Here is a 19,072-nt window from a genome sequence, read left to right as displayed (position 1 = left end):
TAGGGGCCTTCAACAATGCGTTTTGTTGACCAATTCAAAGACCTGATTCATCACAAATAAAGACCACCTGTAAAATTTCAAGAGATTTCCAGAAATGTAAGAAAATCCAAAAAATTTGCTAATTTGCTCCAAAAATTAATTTTTTATGAAAAATCATAAAAAATTCATATAAAATGCAAAATCAATCCAAAAAATCTGAAATTTTTACTGGAGATTTTTGATGGTCTTCCAAACCTGCACAAAAAATTTCCTGCAACAAATCCAAGCAGTTTATGAGATATGAGTAAAATAATGCAAAACCCTAATTTTCAAAGATCTGATTTTTGAAGAATGATTTTGCATCAAATTTAAAATCACAAAGAACAGATCCTGTGTATAATTCTGAGAGATTTCTAAAAATGTAAGAAAATCAGAAAAATTCGCTAATTTGCTCTCAAAATTAATTTTTTATGAAAAATCATAAAAAATTCATATAAAATGCAAAATCGATCCAAAAAATTTAAAATGTTTACTAAATCTTTCTGATACTGTTCCCGACCTGCACAAAAAATTTTATGGAAAAATTCGAAGCCGTTTGTGAGATCTGATCAAAATAAATAAAAACCCTAATTTTTAAAGATCTGATTTTTAGGGAAATATTTTGCATCAAAATTAAATTCACAAAGAACAGATCCTGTGTATAATTATGAGAGATTTCCAAAAATGTAAGAAAATCCAAAAAATTCTCTCATTTGCTCTCAAAATAAATTTTTTATGAAAAATCATAAAAAATTCCTAAAAATTGAAAATTTGCTCCAAAAATTCTGAATTTTGGATTGAGAGCTCCTGATACTTTCTTCAACCTGCAAAAAAAATTTGGTGCAAAATTTCCAAGCCGTTTATGAGATATGATCGAATCTCTCCAAGATCTTGATTTTGTGTCCAAAACCCTAGCTGCACAAGGTTATTCTCCAAATTGTTTTACAAAACAGCAATATAGGGTTAAAAAAATCTGCAAAAAAACATAGATCTAAGAAAAATCCATGTCCCACTGGGCGTGCCAAAAATGTTTATGGTGAAAATGGATAACAACAATAACAATATTGAAAGGCTAAATGAATCCAACCACTAAACCCTAGCCTAACAATGAACAAAGATCCACCATAACATATGAAGATTACCTAAGACAATGCAGATAACTCAAAATCACAAAGATTATACCATCACATGTCCAATAGGGTTTGGATCTCCATTCTTTCTATCTCCATTGATCTTGCTTGATATATTTGCTCTCAGATTTTTATATGCACAAGAGCTCAACAAAGAACGGAATGTGGTTGCAAGTAGGATCGTAGTGTAGCCAAGTCCTCCAAAATTGTTGATTAGGCTGAGTCATTAGGATATGTCATTAGGGTTTGACAATGAAGAAAGCATCTCCTTAAATAGAAGACACAATGAGAAATGGAGGGTTAAGATTGAGAGGTGTAAAAAGAGAGGTCGGCTAGGATTAGAGGGTAGGTAAAAGAAATAATAAAATAATGAAAGGGGTAGGTAGTGTATGAATTAAGAGATGAATGACATGTGTCATGTGTAGAAAAAGATAATGAATTAATTAAATAAATAAAGATTTATTTAATTAATAGAAGAAGTAGGACAATTAAATAAATAAAATATTTATTTAATTTAAGAAAGGGATAATTTAAATAAATAAATGTATTTATTTAAATGAGAAATAAGGCTAGAAGAGGATAAATGAATTAATTAAATAAATAAAAATTTATTTAATTAATAGAAGAATTAGGCTTAGATAATTAAATAAATAAAATATTTATTTAATTAGACATGACAATTTTGAGTGTCTACAATAATATAATATAATATAATATTATATTATATTATATATAATATAGTATTATATTATATTATAATATATAATATAATACAATATTATATAATATATAATATAATATAATTTAATATTATGTTATATTATATTATATTATATTATATATAATATTGTATTATATAATACGTAACATATAATATATTTTTTAAATTAAAATTACAAATAAAAATCGGATATCGGATAAAATCCGATATCCGATTTGCATAGGTAATTACTAGGCCAAGGTGTATTGACACCTAGGCCAAGCAAAAAGTCAACACGGATTTTCGCGTTTTTAGGCGAGTGAAGAAGGCTATTTTTTTCACATCGCCACTTTTTGGCCCCCCTTGTTCCTGCACTAACCCTTTGCACACGCACATATTCTAAATGGTACATGGGATTTCGATAAAAAAATTTGTGTTGTCTTCATATGCGACTTAACTGCTTATAACTATTGTTCTAGCGAACCTATGAGCTATTGCAAACTTTTGATGTTTGCCCTGGTGCATTTGTGGACTTGTGCCAATAGGCACTTCTTCTCATATTAGTGGCTCACAAAATTAAATACTCACCTTTGTATTATAGTTATAAGGCCTACTACTATGTGTATTTTTATATAAACCTTAAGAGATTCCTTTTAGTAGTAAATTGTGCGACTTTGCTTGGATGTAATGTGTTTTAGATCATGTTGATGAATTGTATAGATATCAAATTATCCTTTCTCTTTCTCTTTAAATCACATTGAAAGAATGAAAATTATATTTAAGAGTTTGGTATGATTATTGTATAAATAACTGAATTAAATTATTAGGTATAAAAATAGATTTTTATGAATACTCTACAAGTGATTTTTTGAAGTTAGAGGTCAAGTCTTACACTTAATTGGTTGTTAAACTAGGCATTGATGGATGATGTGGTTTATCATGCAATCTTGAATTTAAATTGGATTAAGGATTGGATGTAATATTTGGTGATTAAAATTATAAAGAGCAGACTAACAAATTATTAGCAAATAAATTTGTATAATAAGTAAAGTAAGTAAATATGAATAGGTGTAGGAATTATTGTTGATTAATGAATTATAATAATACATTACCTTGTTCTTGATGAGAGAACAATGGAATGAAGAGCTTTATGAAATCTTCAAATAGTTCCCTGGGATTGAAAATCAAACACACAAATGCATGAGTAGAGGTAACACAAACTAAATTAGGCAATGAACTCTAGGTACATACAAGAGGTAAGTTACAAATAATTAATTGTCACACTAACTAAAAGATTAATTAAAGTTATAGGATAGCATTTCTTATGATGGTGTGTATCCATTTCTATAATATGCTAGATATATGTTATCCATTAAGTTATGGATCTAACCATAGTAGGATTAGCAAAACAAAATTAGTATTATGATGTACTAATTAAAGTAATTTAGGTGTATAAATGTGGTAACCATTGTGCATGGTGTGATGCTAATGGGAAAGAGGGAGAATCATTAAAACCCCACTAATTACTTCATTTATTAAAGCGATGAACTATGTTTTATTATTTTAGGAGTCCAAATGTTGGGTTTCATTAGTTATTTGTCCTTTTAGAAAGTGAGTTAATATTTTTATTCATTATTTTATTTTATTTTGAGTGTTTGGGTATAAGTTTACTAAGTCTTGAAAGCATTTAGTTGTTGAACACAATGTACCACTGAGAGGGGGGTGAATCAGTGGTTTGCAAAACTCGTTCACCTTTTGATCCTAAGAGTGAGTACCAGTTAGCAAAGAAAACACAAGTAAGCCTACTGGTGAGATAAAGACAGACTTCACAATGCAAACACACAAAGGCACATCACATGACACCAATATATGTGAGGAAAACCCAAGATGGGAAAAACCTTACTGAGAAGAGTTGTTGGAGACTATTGCACCAATCCAACCTCACAATGACACACTCAGTTACAACATTTAGGGCACCAACCCAAGGAGCACCAACCCCTGCATGGAGCTCCAACTCAGTGATCTATCATGAACATAATCAATTACAAAAGTAATAGTCTGATTACAAGTGAATCTTGTAACCACTGCATACACTTTACCCTACTGATTTCTCACCTCCTCTGCCTCACCTGTTGACTTCTACTCTTCCTTCTATCTCTCTCTCAATCTCTTTGCTCACCTTCACTTGCTGCTATTGACACACTAGTTCTACCTCTTCCCGTTGGATGAACAGTCAGAACATACACCTGTTGTCGGTTACTCTACTCAACAGTTTATCTTTTCTCTTCTCACTACCTGCTAGATCTTCTCTCCCATACACACATGCAATTGCTTCATTCTTTACTACCTTCAAGTTGGCTTGGACATTGCCGGTTCTCACCTCTATAACTCACTTGCAGTTTGTTGGTTTGTCTGATCTTGCTGGTTAAGCCACTGTTAAACCCTCTCATCGGTTTAACCTTCCCTACTAGCTCTTTTCTTCAAATGCTAAATTCCTTGACTTTTCACAGTCTTATCTACTCTCTTCTCTGCTCAGGATCCCTCACCTTTGCCTACTAGCATCATAATACTTCAATCTTCTGCCTTCATTCTTATAGCTGAGCATTCCCGCCAAATCACAGCTTCAAAACTATTGGCATGCTAGGGCTTCTTCCACTGATCACGAGAACAATCAGATCCAATCAGATCTTGTTATGCACAAAGATATGAAATCATGCATCACCAACCATATCTTCTTTTTTCCAAGGCACGTTTTGCTAAAATTAGAAAACACAGACAGTCCATCGGCAAGGCACTTGATAAATCACCACAAATGGTTCAACAGACTACATCACCAACCTCGTTCTACACCTGGACAATCTACATCGATTGATGCATCCCATGGATCACCTCTATTCGACCTTCCTCGAGTTGCACACCTTTGCAACACCACCCATGGTTTACGGGGTTTGCATTTAATGTCGACTAACTCTATAACAACCTCATTGGTGCACACTCTATCTACCACTGCATGCATGTTTGCCACCTTGACTCCACGTGGCACCTTTGTCAGCATCCACCTTAGCTCACCAATTCGGTCCAACTTGGTCATCGATAAATTACACACAACTGGTGTGTGCATCATACCATCGGTCCCTATTTGCTTATCAGTTCTCTAACCTTGTTGGTATATCTTTACTTACCGGTTAACCTTCTTGCCTTCTCCTTCCTTGTGCCGGTGGATCTTGTCAGCTTGGTCATCACACATACTGGTTCGCATCTCTGTGCTACCGATGTACCATATTGACTGGTCATTGTCCTTATAGATCATCATGCTTATCTTCATCTGACGAGAGCCTTTCACTTGTGCTCTTTCCTGCATACTGATAGCCCCGGTTATCGGTGGACACTACATCTGCCTTCATGTCGGTAGCATGCGTGATAATCATCATGCAAGCAATCTTCAATTGTCATTGCACCAACCTACATCTTCATGCAGGTTGCACTCTTTGTCTATAGTTGAACATGTTTCCTTCTTCTTCATCTGACAGGTTCTCTTAGCCGGTTTGTCAAAGTGACAAACTCATCACTCCTTGTTTGTTCTGGTAGATCACTTGATTACTCTGTTGATCAGGTGCACATCTCTTATCTCACATGCTGGAAGCTCACACATATCATCTGGTCAGTTGAGGTGGATACACAATGGCTCACAATCTGCCAATCACTGGTGGTAGAGGATCTATGTGATCTGTTGGCCAATGGTGTGATTTCCTTGTTATTGAGAAAATGCAACTACCTTACAATCCTCAAGCAACATTCTTCCTTCAGTCTTCTCTTCATCTAGGGACATCATCATTTACTGGTGGGAGTCCTGCTAGATGACATCATACTAGCATATCGATGGTACTGCTAACCCTTCATTAGTTCATACTACAACAAGCTTTACCCTTCATACACTTGTCGATTCTTATCACTTACTGATCACTTCTCTATGATGCTTGTTCAACATCAACATGCATACTCACTAACCAGTTCCTTCTTCCCAATACTGACATGTAAACTAGTTACTCCAACATGCTTACCTAGTGGCTTCACTGTCCACACTACCGGTTGATAATACTAACAACATATCAACTATTCTCCCATACTGGTTGTCCTACTTTATGCTATAACAGTTGACATCAATGACAACACAATGCCAACATTAGTTTCACATTTTAAATTGGGTAGTGATTTTAAGTGTCTATTTTTGGTATTTTTTGGGATTTCAAGGAGCCTAGGTATATACCTAAGGTTTAGGAGCGTTATGGAACCTACATCTTACCTTATGGTTGAGTTTTTATCAACTTTTTGCGGCATCTAGTGTTGGTGACAATTTTAAAGTTAAGAGGAGGAATGAGTGATGTGTCATTATCCCATTTAATTTGTGTAAGTTCATTTAAATTTGGTTCCAGATGCATAACCTCTCAGGATTCACCCATTTGGGAGGACACATGTGAACTTGTTGGGAGGAATAATCTCCCAACATCCACGACTCACCAAAGGAGATACAGATGGAATGTCAAGGTGACAAATTCCACCTTCACATTAAAAGATGAGGAGACTTGTTTATGTTTATTCTCTTTGAATAGTTGTGGGAAGGGGTTCTTGGTTTGTTGTTCTTTTTCTTTGATGATTATTAAGAATGAAAAATTGTGATTGGTATGGGAAATCTCCATCTTGTGGATTTTTCAAAATTGGGAGGGAGAATAGAGATCTATGGAGAAAGGGAGAAGAGGAGATAGAAAATCAAGGAAAATTTATTGCTGAAAGAAAGTTTTACACCTATAATTGACATGGAAAGGTTAGCCTTCCCAAATCCTAACTTCTTGTTGTTGATTTTAAGGTTTCTTTGTGAAATAATTGTGGGCCTTGAATTTATAATAATAAATATTCCATAGTAATTTTTTGGTAGGTTTTTGAGCCTTTAAAATTTCTTGAACTTTTGGGGGTTTAATGTATTTTGAAAACTTTCAATGGATGTGTGTGTTATTTAAAAAATGTTGTCTTTGTGTTGTTGAGAGTTTTATGAATTTGGGGTTTTTATGGCTCTTCTTGCTTAGGGTATGACTAGAGCCCAGTAATGGCTTGATGATGCCATGTTTGGATGGGTGAAGAGCTTGTACATTTCTATTGGCATGAGATTACTCTTTGAAATAGCTATTCAAGTTTCTTCTTCATGTAGCTATGTGAATTTGAAGACCTTTCCTACAAATGAAATTAAATGGAGAGTGTAATATTACCTTATCCTAATTTTTTGTTGTTAGCTAGTAGAAAATATTATGAAATAAAGAAGTGTAATTAATGCAATCGGTAATTCATTCTTTAAGTAGTGAAGTTTAACATGCATAATATTAAATTCATAGTAGCCTATATGAGACATTCAAGTACATTTCATATACTTTTAATGGTTTATTTAGACATGATATGTTTTTCTATATTTATTTGGTTACATATGCATAATCAAACAATGTGTGTGTGCAAAATGAATATCTTTCTTAATTTTAAAATTTAAAATATATATTAAAAAATATAATATAATATAATAAAACAAGAAAATTTGTGGGGCTCATATGGGGAGTGCACCCCATATGGAGGTTGTTGCCTTCATATAGGGGAATCCCCCATATATATATATACACATATATTTCTTTTATTATTGCATGATATAAACAATAGATATAAACCAATCTTAAAATTATATTTATGTATTTTAGTAGTCATAATTAAAAAAAATAGTGAAAGGAAAAACAATTGAAATTATTTAATTAATAGAGAGGAAATGTTAACTTAATTAAATAATTAAAATTTATTTAATTAATAAAAATAGAAGAAATAATTAGAGGGTGTTGGCATGCCAATATGAAAGTGCATTAGCAAGTTTTAAAGTCTACAACTAACTTCATTAATAGAGTATAAGATAATCAACATCTTAATTTGAGTCTGTCGGTGATGCACAACTCAGCCACTTCCTTGTGTTTGATTAAAACAAAAGTCTTGGGTAAAGATGGTCATATGAATGGAACTACAAGGAACCCTTCAAGTTCTTCACTGATAACTAGAGCAATGTGCTTAAATAGCTATGGTTGGTTAGCTTTAGCTTTTTAGGCCTTTTGGTTTATGTTGTTAAGACTTTATATAATGTTATTATTATCTCGATAAGACTTTTATGTTGTTTTTTGATATGTTGTAAATATGTTACTTGTTAGTGTGTTGTAACTTGTACGTTGTTAATTCTTCCTATGGGTTGTTTATGTAAAGGATCAACAACCCTTATTTTAATGCTTTTAATATAAAAACATATGAATCTATTTCATTCTATTTTTTATAAAAATCCAAACTCAAAATAACAATAGCATATGTACTATACAAATGACTGCTTCTAATATAAAAAACAATAGCATATATACTATACAAATGGTTTGAGAACAATTTGAAAAGACTATAACAAACATATTTATTTAAATACAAGCTACTTTTTAAAAACAATATTTTATAAAATTCTATAGTAATAATATTTTTTATGATTAATTAATTATATATTTTTAAAAACAATTAAATTATAAAACTTTTGAAAAAGCAATAAAACATTTATAATGGTTAATACATAATGTTCAAACACAATACAAATTTCATAAGTAAAAAAAACAAAACTATTGATTAAAATATATATTTTATTTTCAATTAAATAGACATTCCAAAAAAATTTAATTTTTTTTTTCATAACTTATATTTAATTTTTTTTCTAAATGAATATTTAAAAACTCAAACAAAATTATTGATAAAAATATTTTTTAATTTTCAATCGAATGTTATTCCAAATAACATTAATGTTTACCCATAATTTATAATTTTTTTTTTTGTAAATGAAAATTTCAAAACTCAACCAATAAATTTTAAAAGAAGAATTGAACAATTGCAATAAAATTAAATTATAAACATTAATAAGTCCTAATATTTATTTGCACAGCACGGGTAAAATAAAAATTGCAATAAAATTAAAGTATAAACATTAAGAAGTCCTAATATTTATATGCACACCAAGGGTTGAAAATATAGCTTTATGCCATGCACTTATTTTTTATCATAAGAATGAAGTGAAAAAAACAAACACAATCATCTTCATTTCACAATTGAAAAAGAAAACACAATCAACTTCTTTACATTGAGATTTGAATTCATATCTCAATTCATTAAAGAGAAAACCTTATTGAAATAAAATATAACATTATAGTGTTTTTGCTCAAGTGGATAATCTTCTTGGGCAAAGAAAGAGCGAGTACATTCAAAAAACACAGAGAGGACAAGATTCAAATATAGTAAGGGAGGAGGGAACCCAATGTAATGCATTGTGCAGTGGAGGGTTACAAGGAGTTTACAAGCTCCAATGGATTAAACAGTGTAGTTTTGTGGGATGTGATCAATATCCAGTCCTCTGAGCTTTAGGGTAGATTCTATTTGCCCCTTCAATGTATGCAGCTCCCTTAGCCTGTCAGATTCAAAGTTCACTTGGTTTTAAGATGTTGTAAGAAAAAATCTTTTGAAAATTTGTAATAGAAAAGTATTATATCGATGTAGACAAGTTTAAACAGCATATTCTAGGTTTTGATTGTTTAAGTGGTTCACCTGAAATCACATTAATAGACGGGTTTTATTGGTGTGATTTCAGATAAGCCATCCAAACAAGTGAAAGCTTGGAGTGTACTGTTTAAACCAAAAATCATTGATGATTGAAATCATGATACTTTCAAGCTGCATTATGACGATGAATAACGTATTATGATTGAAAGGTGGATGTGGAGGAATTTTTCAAAAACTTCAAGATGGATTTTGTTTGTGAGTATTTCACCTTGCAATTTCAGCACGTCTCTTTGCTTGTTCAGCAATTTCAGACAATTCAACATAGCTGGCTTTTTCTAAGGCCTTCTCTATGATAGATTTTGAATTAGCAGAAGAATCGAGGCCATGCATTGTACGTTGAGCACGAGCCCATTCTGCTTCCCTTTCTTCTTTTCCATAGTTCTTCTTTGAGGTCAATGCCACCTGAAACATATAATGAAAAAAATTGTTTGTAATGTAATATATTTTTGACTTAAACAACAAACTCTAAACTTTAATTTGTTTAATATGATTTCAAATGAACCATCTAAATAAATCGAAACTTAAAATGTGCTATATAAACATGTCCATCTAAATGACATGAGAAATATCTTTCTTTTAATAATAGATGAACACTCTCAACCCTAAAATGTGTCAATGGCCTCTATATAATCGCACCTTAATAAGATTTCTTATAACTTTATTAGGAAGATCTTATGATTAACCTATGCTTAAGAATCTTGAGAGGAAATTCAAACACCAAAAAGGCTTACATACCCTGTTATCAAGCATGTTATTCCAAGCTTTTCCACTGAGAACGTAACGAACTGCAAATTTGAGCAAATCCAATGGTAAATAAATCACAATGCTATACAGCCAAATAACTCCTGCCCAACCCCATGATATCCCTTCAATCTCTGCCACTTTTACCCAGCTTTTGGTTGCACAGGTTGCAATCACAGTGGCAATCTGTGTCAAAATAAAAAAACAACCAACATAGAATGATATGACATAATATGAATTTTGTTGAAACATAAAAATTCAGTGCCAATGGAGCAGAGTATTTACCAACTGCGCTATCATAAAAGCAGAGACGAGCAAAAGGCCAGGTCTCTCTAAAAATGACCAGCTGCGAGACCTTGTGACAAAAATCAGAGCCTGGCTTATAATGCTCACTTGCAAATACAGGGCGGACATAACTTTAGGATGGTCCTCCTTGATGTGACTCACATTGAAATGGTTCTAAACAAAGCCACCATTTAATAGAAGAATCAGTAATAACACAAATTTTTTTGTTGAAAATAATATCACTAAAACATTATACTCCTTTGAATGCATCCAAAATTTTCAAAATTCATAACCGAATACTCACTCAATCACTTGCCGATAACTAGAGCCTTGTTAGTATAACTTAAGGTGTGTTTTATGTAGGATTTAGAAAAACATAACGTGTCCATTATATTGTGTGCATTCTTACCGGGAACCAATCTGTATGATAAATGATCTTGAAAAACAAAACTGTTGTGACTGCTAGGTATGTTCCTAGAACAACTCCTGTTGCAAATATTTCTTTCAGTTTCCAACTATCAGGCATTTGAGACGGTTTAACGCGGTCCTTAGAAATGGTCATAATTGTACCTGATCATGATATCAACCTCAAAAGTTAGCAGAAAGCAACAGCCCTACTTGTATTAGGGTTAGTTTACAATCATTATGAAGCCCTTATTACATTAATTAGGAAGAGGATCATGAGGAACTGACCATCATTCAGGACAGCAATGATCAAGACCATGAGAGGACTGAAATCGAATTTCCATATTAGAGCAATCAGCATGAAACCAAGCTGTAGCCATAACAGTTTTTAAGTCCTTTAGACCAAACTTGTGTAGTTCAAAGTATAATTACTTGGTGAGAAGATTTGGTTCTATATTCCTTATCTGTAAAATGAATTCTCCAAGTTTTGTGTGGTTGTTTTGATTCAAGAAATACAAAAACTGATTGTAATGTTGATGATGATGCTTACCACAATACGAATAGTTATAGCAACTGCATATATCTGAGCCAAGAATGACATGTCAAGAACATTTCAAACCATGAGATCAAATCTTCACTCGGAAAATTATGAAAAAGAAAGAAGAATTGTTGTAGTTTTCTGAGAAAGACTATACATACAGTATAATTCTTCATTCTTTGAAAAATAGCTCTACTTGTTAGAACTGCACTGATGATTACACTGAGACCGGGCTCTGTCAGAACAATATCAGAAGCACTCCTTGCAGCATCTGTTGCATCAGCCACAGCTATTCCTATGTCTGCCTTCTTCAGAGCTGGAGCATCATTAACTCCATCCCCAGTCATTCCACAGATGTGCTTTCTATCTTGAAGCCGCTTTACTATTTCATACTTGTGTTCTGTATTAACAAATACAAAAATGATATGAAGAAGCTTTTCGAATTTGGAAAATTCAATCTCTAATACTTGGACTATGTTGGCCTAATGATTGTTTTTTATAATAAAACCAGAGATTTTGAAGGGGCCTAACGATTGTTAATAAGGATATTGAATATTAAAAAGAATAATTGAAGTTTTTCAAGTGTAAGAACATTATATCATTGATTGTCTTCAGTGATTCATGAACAGCATATTCCAATGTGCAAAAGATGATGCTCACACTGGGGAAGCAGGAAATTGAAACTAGATATATGAACCATTGCATAACATCGATCGTTACCATTCTTAAGACTAACAGTTTAGTTAATGTTATGTTCACACACCCAAAACAAGGGATTGAAACTGCAGAAACGAATCATCTAGTAACATCAATTGCCTACACTCTTGATATTAGGAGTCACTGCATAAGATGGTGCTCATATAGGAGAAGCAGGGGATTGAAACTGAAAAACGAATAATTGTAGATCACCAATCATCACTCGTCACCATTCTTAAGATTAGGAATCACTGCATAAGATGCTTACATAGGGGAAGAAGGGAATTGAAACTGAAATAATCAATAATTGCAGAGCACCAATCATCACTTACCTGGGAATACCCCAGCAAATCCATCGGCCATTTCAATCAGATCATCTATTGGAACAGATGCTTCGGATATCATCTTGTCTTGGCCAAGTAAGGCAGATGAAGGATACATATTAGTTCCCATTCCAAGCCTTCGTCCTGTTTCTTTAGCAATAGCTAGCTGGTCACCTGGCACATTTTTTTTAATATATCTTATTAAGATAAAGTACATAGTGCTTACATTTTAACTTCAAACATTGATGAATTTCTAAAATCAGGCTCTAGAAACTGCCTGTCTGAGTTTGCACAAACCATACCGGTGATCATCTTTACATTGACTCCAAGGTTAAGAGCTCTGCGAATGGTTTCTCCACTGTCATGGCGAGGAGGGTCAAACAAAGGCAACAAACCTATGAATTCCCAAGGTCCTCCAGCGCTCTCTTTGCTTTTCTCTGGCACTTCCTGTAATTAGGTTTTTGGAAACATTAGAAAGATAATTTTGCCAAAACTTAGAAAACTTAGATATAGATTTGTAAATTGAATTCTCCTCTATAAAAACTAAAAGAAATTGGCACATAGCTTAAACTATTATCTGAACAATAATATAGACCAATCTGTTGTTCTATTATTGGATTTGAAGAATTTGATGTATAAAGCTAAATGCAAATTTAAAGAACTACAGATTTAGTGTCTGTCATGAACAGAGTGTTGTAACTTTCATATTTGAAAAGGACAATATAGGCCAATCTGTTGATCTATCATTGGGTTTAAAGAATTTGAAGTATATTGCTAATTACAAATTCAAATAACTGCAGATTTAGTGGATGTCATGAACAGAGTGCTGTAACTTTCATATTTGAACGGGCCAAACAGATGACAGAGTACAGTTAAGTCTAAATGTAACTCGAGATGCACCACCAAAACTGCATCCTGATCCTATACCACTACATGTTTCATCCTTTTGCATACACCATTACATTGTTATCAATAAAGTTTATTGTGGTTGCAATGAATAAAATGGCCCCAACCAGACTGCCTTGCATAAATATCATAATGGAATGTTCACTATTTCACTTGAATGAACTTTTTAAATCTCACTGGCCCATTTGATGATTTGTAGATGCTGCCCTTATGCTTCCCAAAGAAATTCAACGTAAGTATTTTTGCAAATCTCATTAGGTTCTGTGAATAATATACCTGTCTGGCCACAGCCAGAGATCGAAGCCCACGTTCAGCAAACTTCTCAATAATTGAATGCACCTTCTTTTTCACGTCTTCCTTGCAGTTGCAAAGTTCTATAATCTGTGAATGATGGAAGCAGCTTTTAATTTATTTTTCCCAAAAATCAGATTGGATTTTATTTCAAATTGAACATATCTGTAAAAATAATGATATAAGTAGTTGTTCTATGTCTAGTATAAATTTGATTACACTGTACAAGTTATATAGCACTACATTTCCCGAGTTCTAAACTACCTGCTCTGGTGCTCCTTTACTGGCTCTGTGCCAATTTCCTTTCGAATCAATGTAGGTGAGAGCAGTTCTCTTGTCGTTAGGATTGAATGGCAGAAAATGAACTTCAGTGATCCCTGCTCTGGCCTGTAAGGATTTTGTATTCATTAACACGATGAAAACATACATATATAGATAAAAAAGAAAAGGCCATGTTAGTTGCGAACCTCCTTTGGGTCTGCCAACATTCCAACCATGGCAGCATCGATGGCATCCTGATTTTCAGTTCTTGAAGCCCTTGCTGCAAGCAACACTACATGTTCTTTGTCTACTCCCTTTGTAAAGATCTGTTAATTATTAACATGATTTAAATGCTCAGATTTCTTGAAAAGAAAGCATTCATGGAATCTGGATGCTGAAATCCAAATGGTTTGGTTTTAACGACACATTCTAAACTTTAATTTGTTCAAATGATTCATCTAAATCCCACTAATAGATTGAGCCCTGTTAAAAAAGCTAATGGAATGGAATTTCAGATTAAGCACAATATAAATGTAAATTAAGAACATCAACATTCAGGATGGTGAGATAACAACATCAACTTGCCTCTATAAGATTTTTATCCACACTCAGCTTATTTAGTGTTAGAGTTCCAGTTTTATCACTACAGAGGACATCCATTCCAGCCATTTCTTCAATGGCAGTCATTCTCTTTGTAATGGCTCCCTGTAAAAATTATCCCAATGGAGAGTTATAAGCAATAAGGCACTTGCAGTCCTATGAAATAGTCCTTGGCAATGGACTGAAAATAAAAATCTTAAAGGTAGTCTTGTAATTACTTGCTGAGACAGGCGATGGGAACCAATAGCCATGGTTACAGATAACACAGTGGGCATTGCAATCGGTATACCACCGATCAATAAAACAAGAAGATTGTTTACTCCTTTCCAGTAATTTCTCCTTTGTATAGGAAACATTACAATAAGCTCTATTGCAATGCCAATAGCAATAGAACAGATACAGAAGTTACCAATAGATGTTAGGACCTGCATGAATACATTGATCAAGAAACTGTACACAATTAATATCAACCTAATAGATATATTATAGGCAAACAAACCTTAAATATTCATAGCATATTTGTAAGACATAGACCTTTTGGAAATGTCCAACGTTGTTGGTGGAGTCAACTAAATGGGCAGCTCTTCCGAAGAATGTGTGAACTCCAGTAGCAATAACAATGGCCTCAATTTCTCCTTGCTTACAAGTAGAACCAGAGTATACTTCACCTCCTGGGTACTTTGTAACAGGAAGAGATTCACCAGTGAGAGCAGACTGGTCAATCTTTAAGGGATCACCCTCTAGCAGACGAGCATCTGCAGGAATAATATCTCCCAGCTTGATGCTAATCATATCCCCTGGTACTAAAATTGAAGCGTCCTCCTCTTTCCATCCTCCGTCTCTCAGAACCTGCACACCATAACTCTTCTGTATAAGCTTGATAACATGATGGATCCACGATTGAGGATGTTCACAAGGAAGAAAATAGGTGGGAAGTTTCTGTAGACATAAGATGGATACTTCTTCTCAAGTATCTTTCTCGTTGAAAAAAAAAGCTTGAAGTATAAATATGGCGATTTATGGTTAAAAAATTATTAAAAACAAAGAGATTTACAAAATAAAAAGGAATTACAGTTCAGTAAAGAATTACAAAATATTATTTTTTATAATTAATTGTTTCAATATGTGATCTTCCATGTCTATTTGGACAGACATTTCTCAACTCTATTCTACTCTCTAGTAATATGAGAAAAGGAAATCGAGTCTAAAGAAGTACTCAATCTTAGAATTTGTCGAATAACCAGAGCTAAGTGTCAATTAACATCAACCACCTGCTGTCCATTCAACATATGCACTACCACCTGTGAATCAGATTCACAAGTAATCCTTTTCAAATTAAAAAAACCTCTCTCCAAACCACACAAAATAGCAAGAGCTTCCATGTAATTATTCGTATGGATTGGAAAAACAAAGTGAACAGGGTAGAACTATCATGGCCAATACCTCCAATATACTTTATCTATATGTTTTTGAAGATAGGTATGCTACTGTTATATATATATACACACATATATACAAATATACAAACATATACACATATATAATTTAATTTTTTTACAATTAGATTTGGTAAGGTTTTAATTAAAAATAATAATTATAAAAAGATAATAATTTTAGAGAGGGGGAAAATTATTTTATTGAATCAAATATAAAGATTTTTTTAAAATAACTATAAATTTTTTAAATTGGTTTGGGCCTTCTAGGGAGGTCACTCATCCTAGTACTAGTGCATCACTTAGATGCAATGAGTGCTAAGTGGACCTTCATTCTTATTACAATGGATTCTTGTGAACCACTACTCATGAAACATGGGTCAATGAGTTTGACTCAAAAACTACACTATTGAATCCTGATAGCAATACCACAATAATAATAAAATTTATAAAATATTATAAAATGTCTTTCACTAAATTAAATAAAAAATATTTATTAAAAATAATGTGACTTAATAATACATAATATTACAAAGATATAAACCAAAAACTTCTTTTATTTTATAACTCTTAAGACAATTTATATTATATATATATATTTCCAATTCCTAAATTTAGATTATTAAAAAATTATATATGCAAATATATGAAAAAAATAAAAATATATGTTCATAGTCCTTATATAAGACCAAACTAATACAACCTAATTTATGTTGACAATGGAATCAAATACAAACATTTTAATACAAAACCCATATAAAGAGATCAACTCTGTAGCAGATTATTTTTTTGAACTTAATAAAATCAATATATATATATAAATATAAATATAAATATAAAAAAAAATATATAAAAATAAGATTGATTTGTGTGTACCTTGGTCTTTGGAGCAAGGCCTGCCATGAGAGCAGCTGCTGCATTACCAGCATTATTTTCCTCTATAAAACTGATAGTTGAGTTGATCACCAGTAAAACCAATATTCCAATAAAATCATGATAGTCTGGCGATATTAGTCTGCCATCATCCTAAAATTCAACAAACAAAGATGGTAAGAAGCTTGTAAACATTTTATATAAATTTGAAACCTCAAACATCAAACATATATCACCACATACCCTCGTGTTACCATTTGTGAACACAATGGCCATAATTGCAGCTGCTTCCATCACCCATGACAAAGGATTCCACATAAACCCCAAAAATTTTAGAAGTTTACTTTCCTGAAAAAAAAAAAAAAAAAATTATGTTCCTGAAGATCAGATTTGGGTTTTTTATTTTTTAGGAAATTTAATTGTTGGGAAATTTGGTATCTAATATGTATATTTAATTAAATTGTTGTGGTTTCTGGATTAGACTGTGTGTGAGTTTTTTCATCAATGTTTCCGATCACATTTCATGATCCACCATCTTGGTTGAGAGAGAAAAGATGATGGATCGTGGAATATGATCCGTCATCTTTTGTCTCTCTCAGCTCTCTATCATTCTGATGATAGATTATAGAGTGCGGATAACACTACATGATCCATCATCTTTTGCCTCTCTCAGTTCTCTATCATTCTGATGATGGATCATAGAGTGTGATTGGAAACCCATCATCTTTTGTCTCTTTCAACTTTCTATCATATTCTCATGATAGATCATAGAGTGTGATCTGAAACTTCTATTAAAAAACTCTCACACAGTCTAATCCAGAAACAACAGCAATTATATTACTGAATCTAAAAACCTAATATCATTGTAAAATATTACGCTCTACGCACTAGAATTCAACCTTTTTTTCTTCCAGCTTGTTGAATCCAAAGATCTTGAGACGAGCCTCTGCTTCATCCGAGCTCAATCCCTTCCTTGTACATTGCAACTGCTCAAACACTTCCTCCACCGGAATCTTTTCCTGCATACACAAATTCACCATTGTTAAAATCCAACCTCATTCATACCAATCTGGCAATCTGCAAAATTCAAATCAGAAGTTTTTTAATCTTACAAGATCAACAGCTTCATTCTTAATGTTTTCCAGTGAACTCATGTTCACACTTTTCTCCTCAACACCCATTTTCAAAAACCATAAAATGAAAGTCAAATTCTACACAGTTTTATCTAGAGAAACAAGTTATGAAACTCAAAAACAATTTTTGAGTCTCCACGCTTCAAGTGGACTTTTTGCATTGAAATATATACAAGAGAATGGGATTATAAATACAAATGTTGCAATAATTTAGTGCTTGTCGTACATGCTTGTAACGTCCGTACATATGCCATCCGGCAAATTAATTAGGGTTCTTGTTCGTTCATAGACTAGGTCGGAGGGGAACTAACGAGGATAATTTAGTAATAAAATATGTGGAATGCCTGCAATTTTTTGTTTCTTAGCTTTGGAAAATACAACCATTCTAAGCTTAGGATTTATCATTGTTTTGTAACTACAGCCGGTAGGATAAGGACACGTCCAGCGAGAAGACCAAGTTTAGTGAAATAATTAAGTTGTAATATTGAGGCCTGAATCCAATGTTTTAAATAAAGTATATTATGAATGCACACACATTTCAATGACTTTTCAGAATTATTAAATTCATTCAAATTTAACGATGTTGAGATGTCACATTATAGGATTCGCATCTGACCCTTAATTGTATAGCCAACTGTAAATTGATATATATTGTATACTGTAGAGGATTTGTATTAAAAATAATAAAAATAAGAGAGTAAAATATTTAATTATAATTAATTTTAAGACTATGAGATCGGATAGATAAGGCATATATATAGTCTTGAGTCATTTACTTTATTTAAGAGTTGTTTTATTTATTTTTATTTTTTTAAATATATGTTTTAGGTGTTTTAATTTTTATGCATGGTCTTAATATGGTGTTGCTTTGTGTCTTGTTAGCATTAAAGAATTGATATCAAAATTAAATAAATTAAGGCACGATATTTAAATGCTAGGTCTAATAAAGATATAACGACCACATGTTGGACCTAGATGAAATTATGGAAATGGTGGACCTTGTTGTTCGTAGGGCCTCTGAGCTGGATCTTGGAACCTGAGCTAATGTGGGGGCCCGGGCTAATGTGGGGGTTTCTGGGG

At 32.7% G+C, this 19,072-nt stretch overlaps 1 protein-coding gene across 2 annotated transcripts; it reads right to left on the bottom strand.

The window, feature by feature from the left end:
* Positions 1-9,087: 9,087 nt before the first annotated feature.
* Positions 9,088-18,040, bottom strand: LOC131040494 (plasma membrane ATPase). 2 transcript variants are annotated; one of them, XM_057973433.1, is made up of 21 exons: positions 17,972-18,013; positions 17,759-17,878; positions 17,096-17,207; positions 16,863-16,987; positions 15,088-15,402; positions 14,772-14,978; positions 14,539-14,658; positions 14,160-14,279; positions 13,957-14,079; positions 13,678-13,782; positions 12,798-12,942; positions 12,501-12,669; positions 12,104-12,137; positions 11,638-11,934; positions 11,489-11,521; positions 11,227-11,308; positions 10,943-11,103; positions 10,534-10,707; positions 10,243-10,434; positions 9,716-9,909; positions 9,088-9,355 (listed from the first exon to the last, which is right to left on the bottom strand). In XM_057973433.1, exons 1-21 carry the CDS (start codon positions 18,011-18,013, stop codon positions 9,259-9,261), a joined length of 2,967 nt encoding a protein of 988 aa, XP_057829416.1. In that variant the 3' UTR covers positions 9,088-9,258. The 2 variants fall into 2 exon arrangements, with proteins under 2 accessions (XP_057829416.1, XP_057829417.1); XM_057973434.1 differs by lacking the exon at positions 12,104-12,137 and having other exon boundaries at positions 11,638-11,876; positions 12,505-12,669; positions 17,972-18,040.
* Positions 18,041-19,072: the final 1,032 nt, after the last annotated feature.

The sequence above is a fragment of the Cryptomeria japonica genome, chromosome 9, assembly GCF_030272615.1.
Source record: "Cryptomeria japonica chromosome 9, Sugi_1.0, whole genome shotgun sequence".
In the NCBI taxonomy this organism is placed as follows: Eukaryota; Viridiplantae; Streptophyta; class Pinopsida; order Cupressales; family Cupressaceae; genus Cryptomeria; species Cryptomeria japonica.
The sequence above is the reverse complement of the archived record's forward strand: the minus strand, read 5'-3'. Positions and strand labels throughout refer to the sequence as shown.

Coding starts and splice junctions, on each gene's coding strand:
- LOC131040494 (XM_057973433.1), bottom strand. CDS start 18,013: ATGAGTTCACTGGAAAACATTAAGAATGAAGCTGTTGATCTT. Junction 11,935..12,103: donor TTTGCACATTGGAATATGCT/GTTCATGAATCA, acceptor CAAGTATTAGAG/ATTGAATTTTCCAAATTCGA. Junction 9,356..9,715: donor AGACGTGCTGAAATTGCAAG/GTGAAATACTCA, acceptor TGAATCTGACAG/GCTAAGGGAGCTGCATACAT.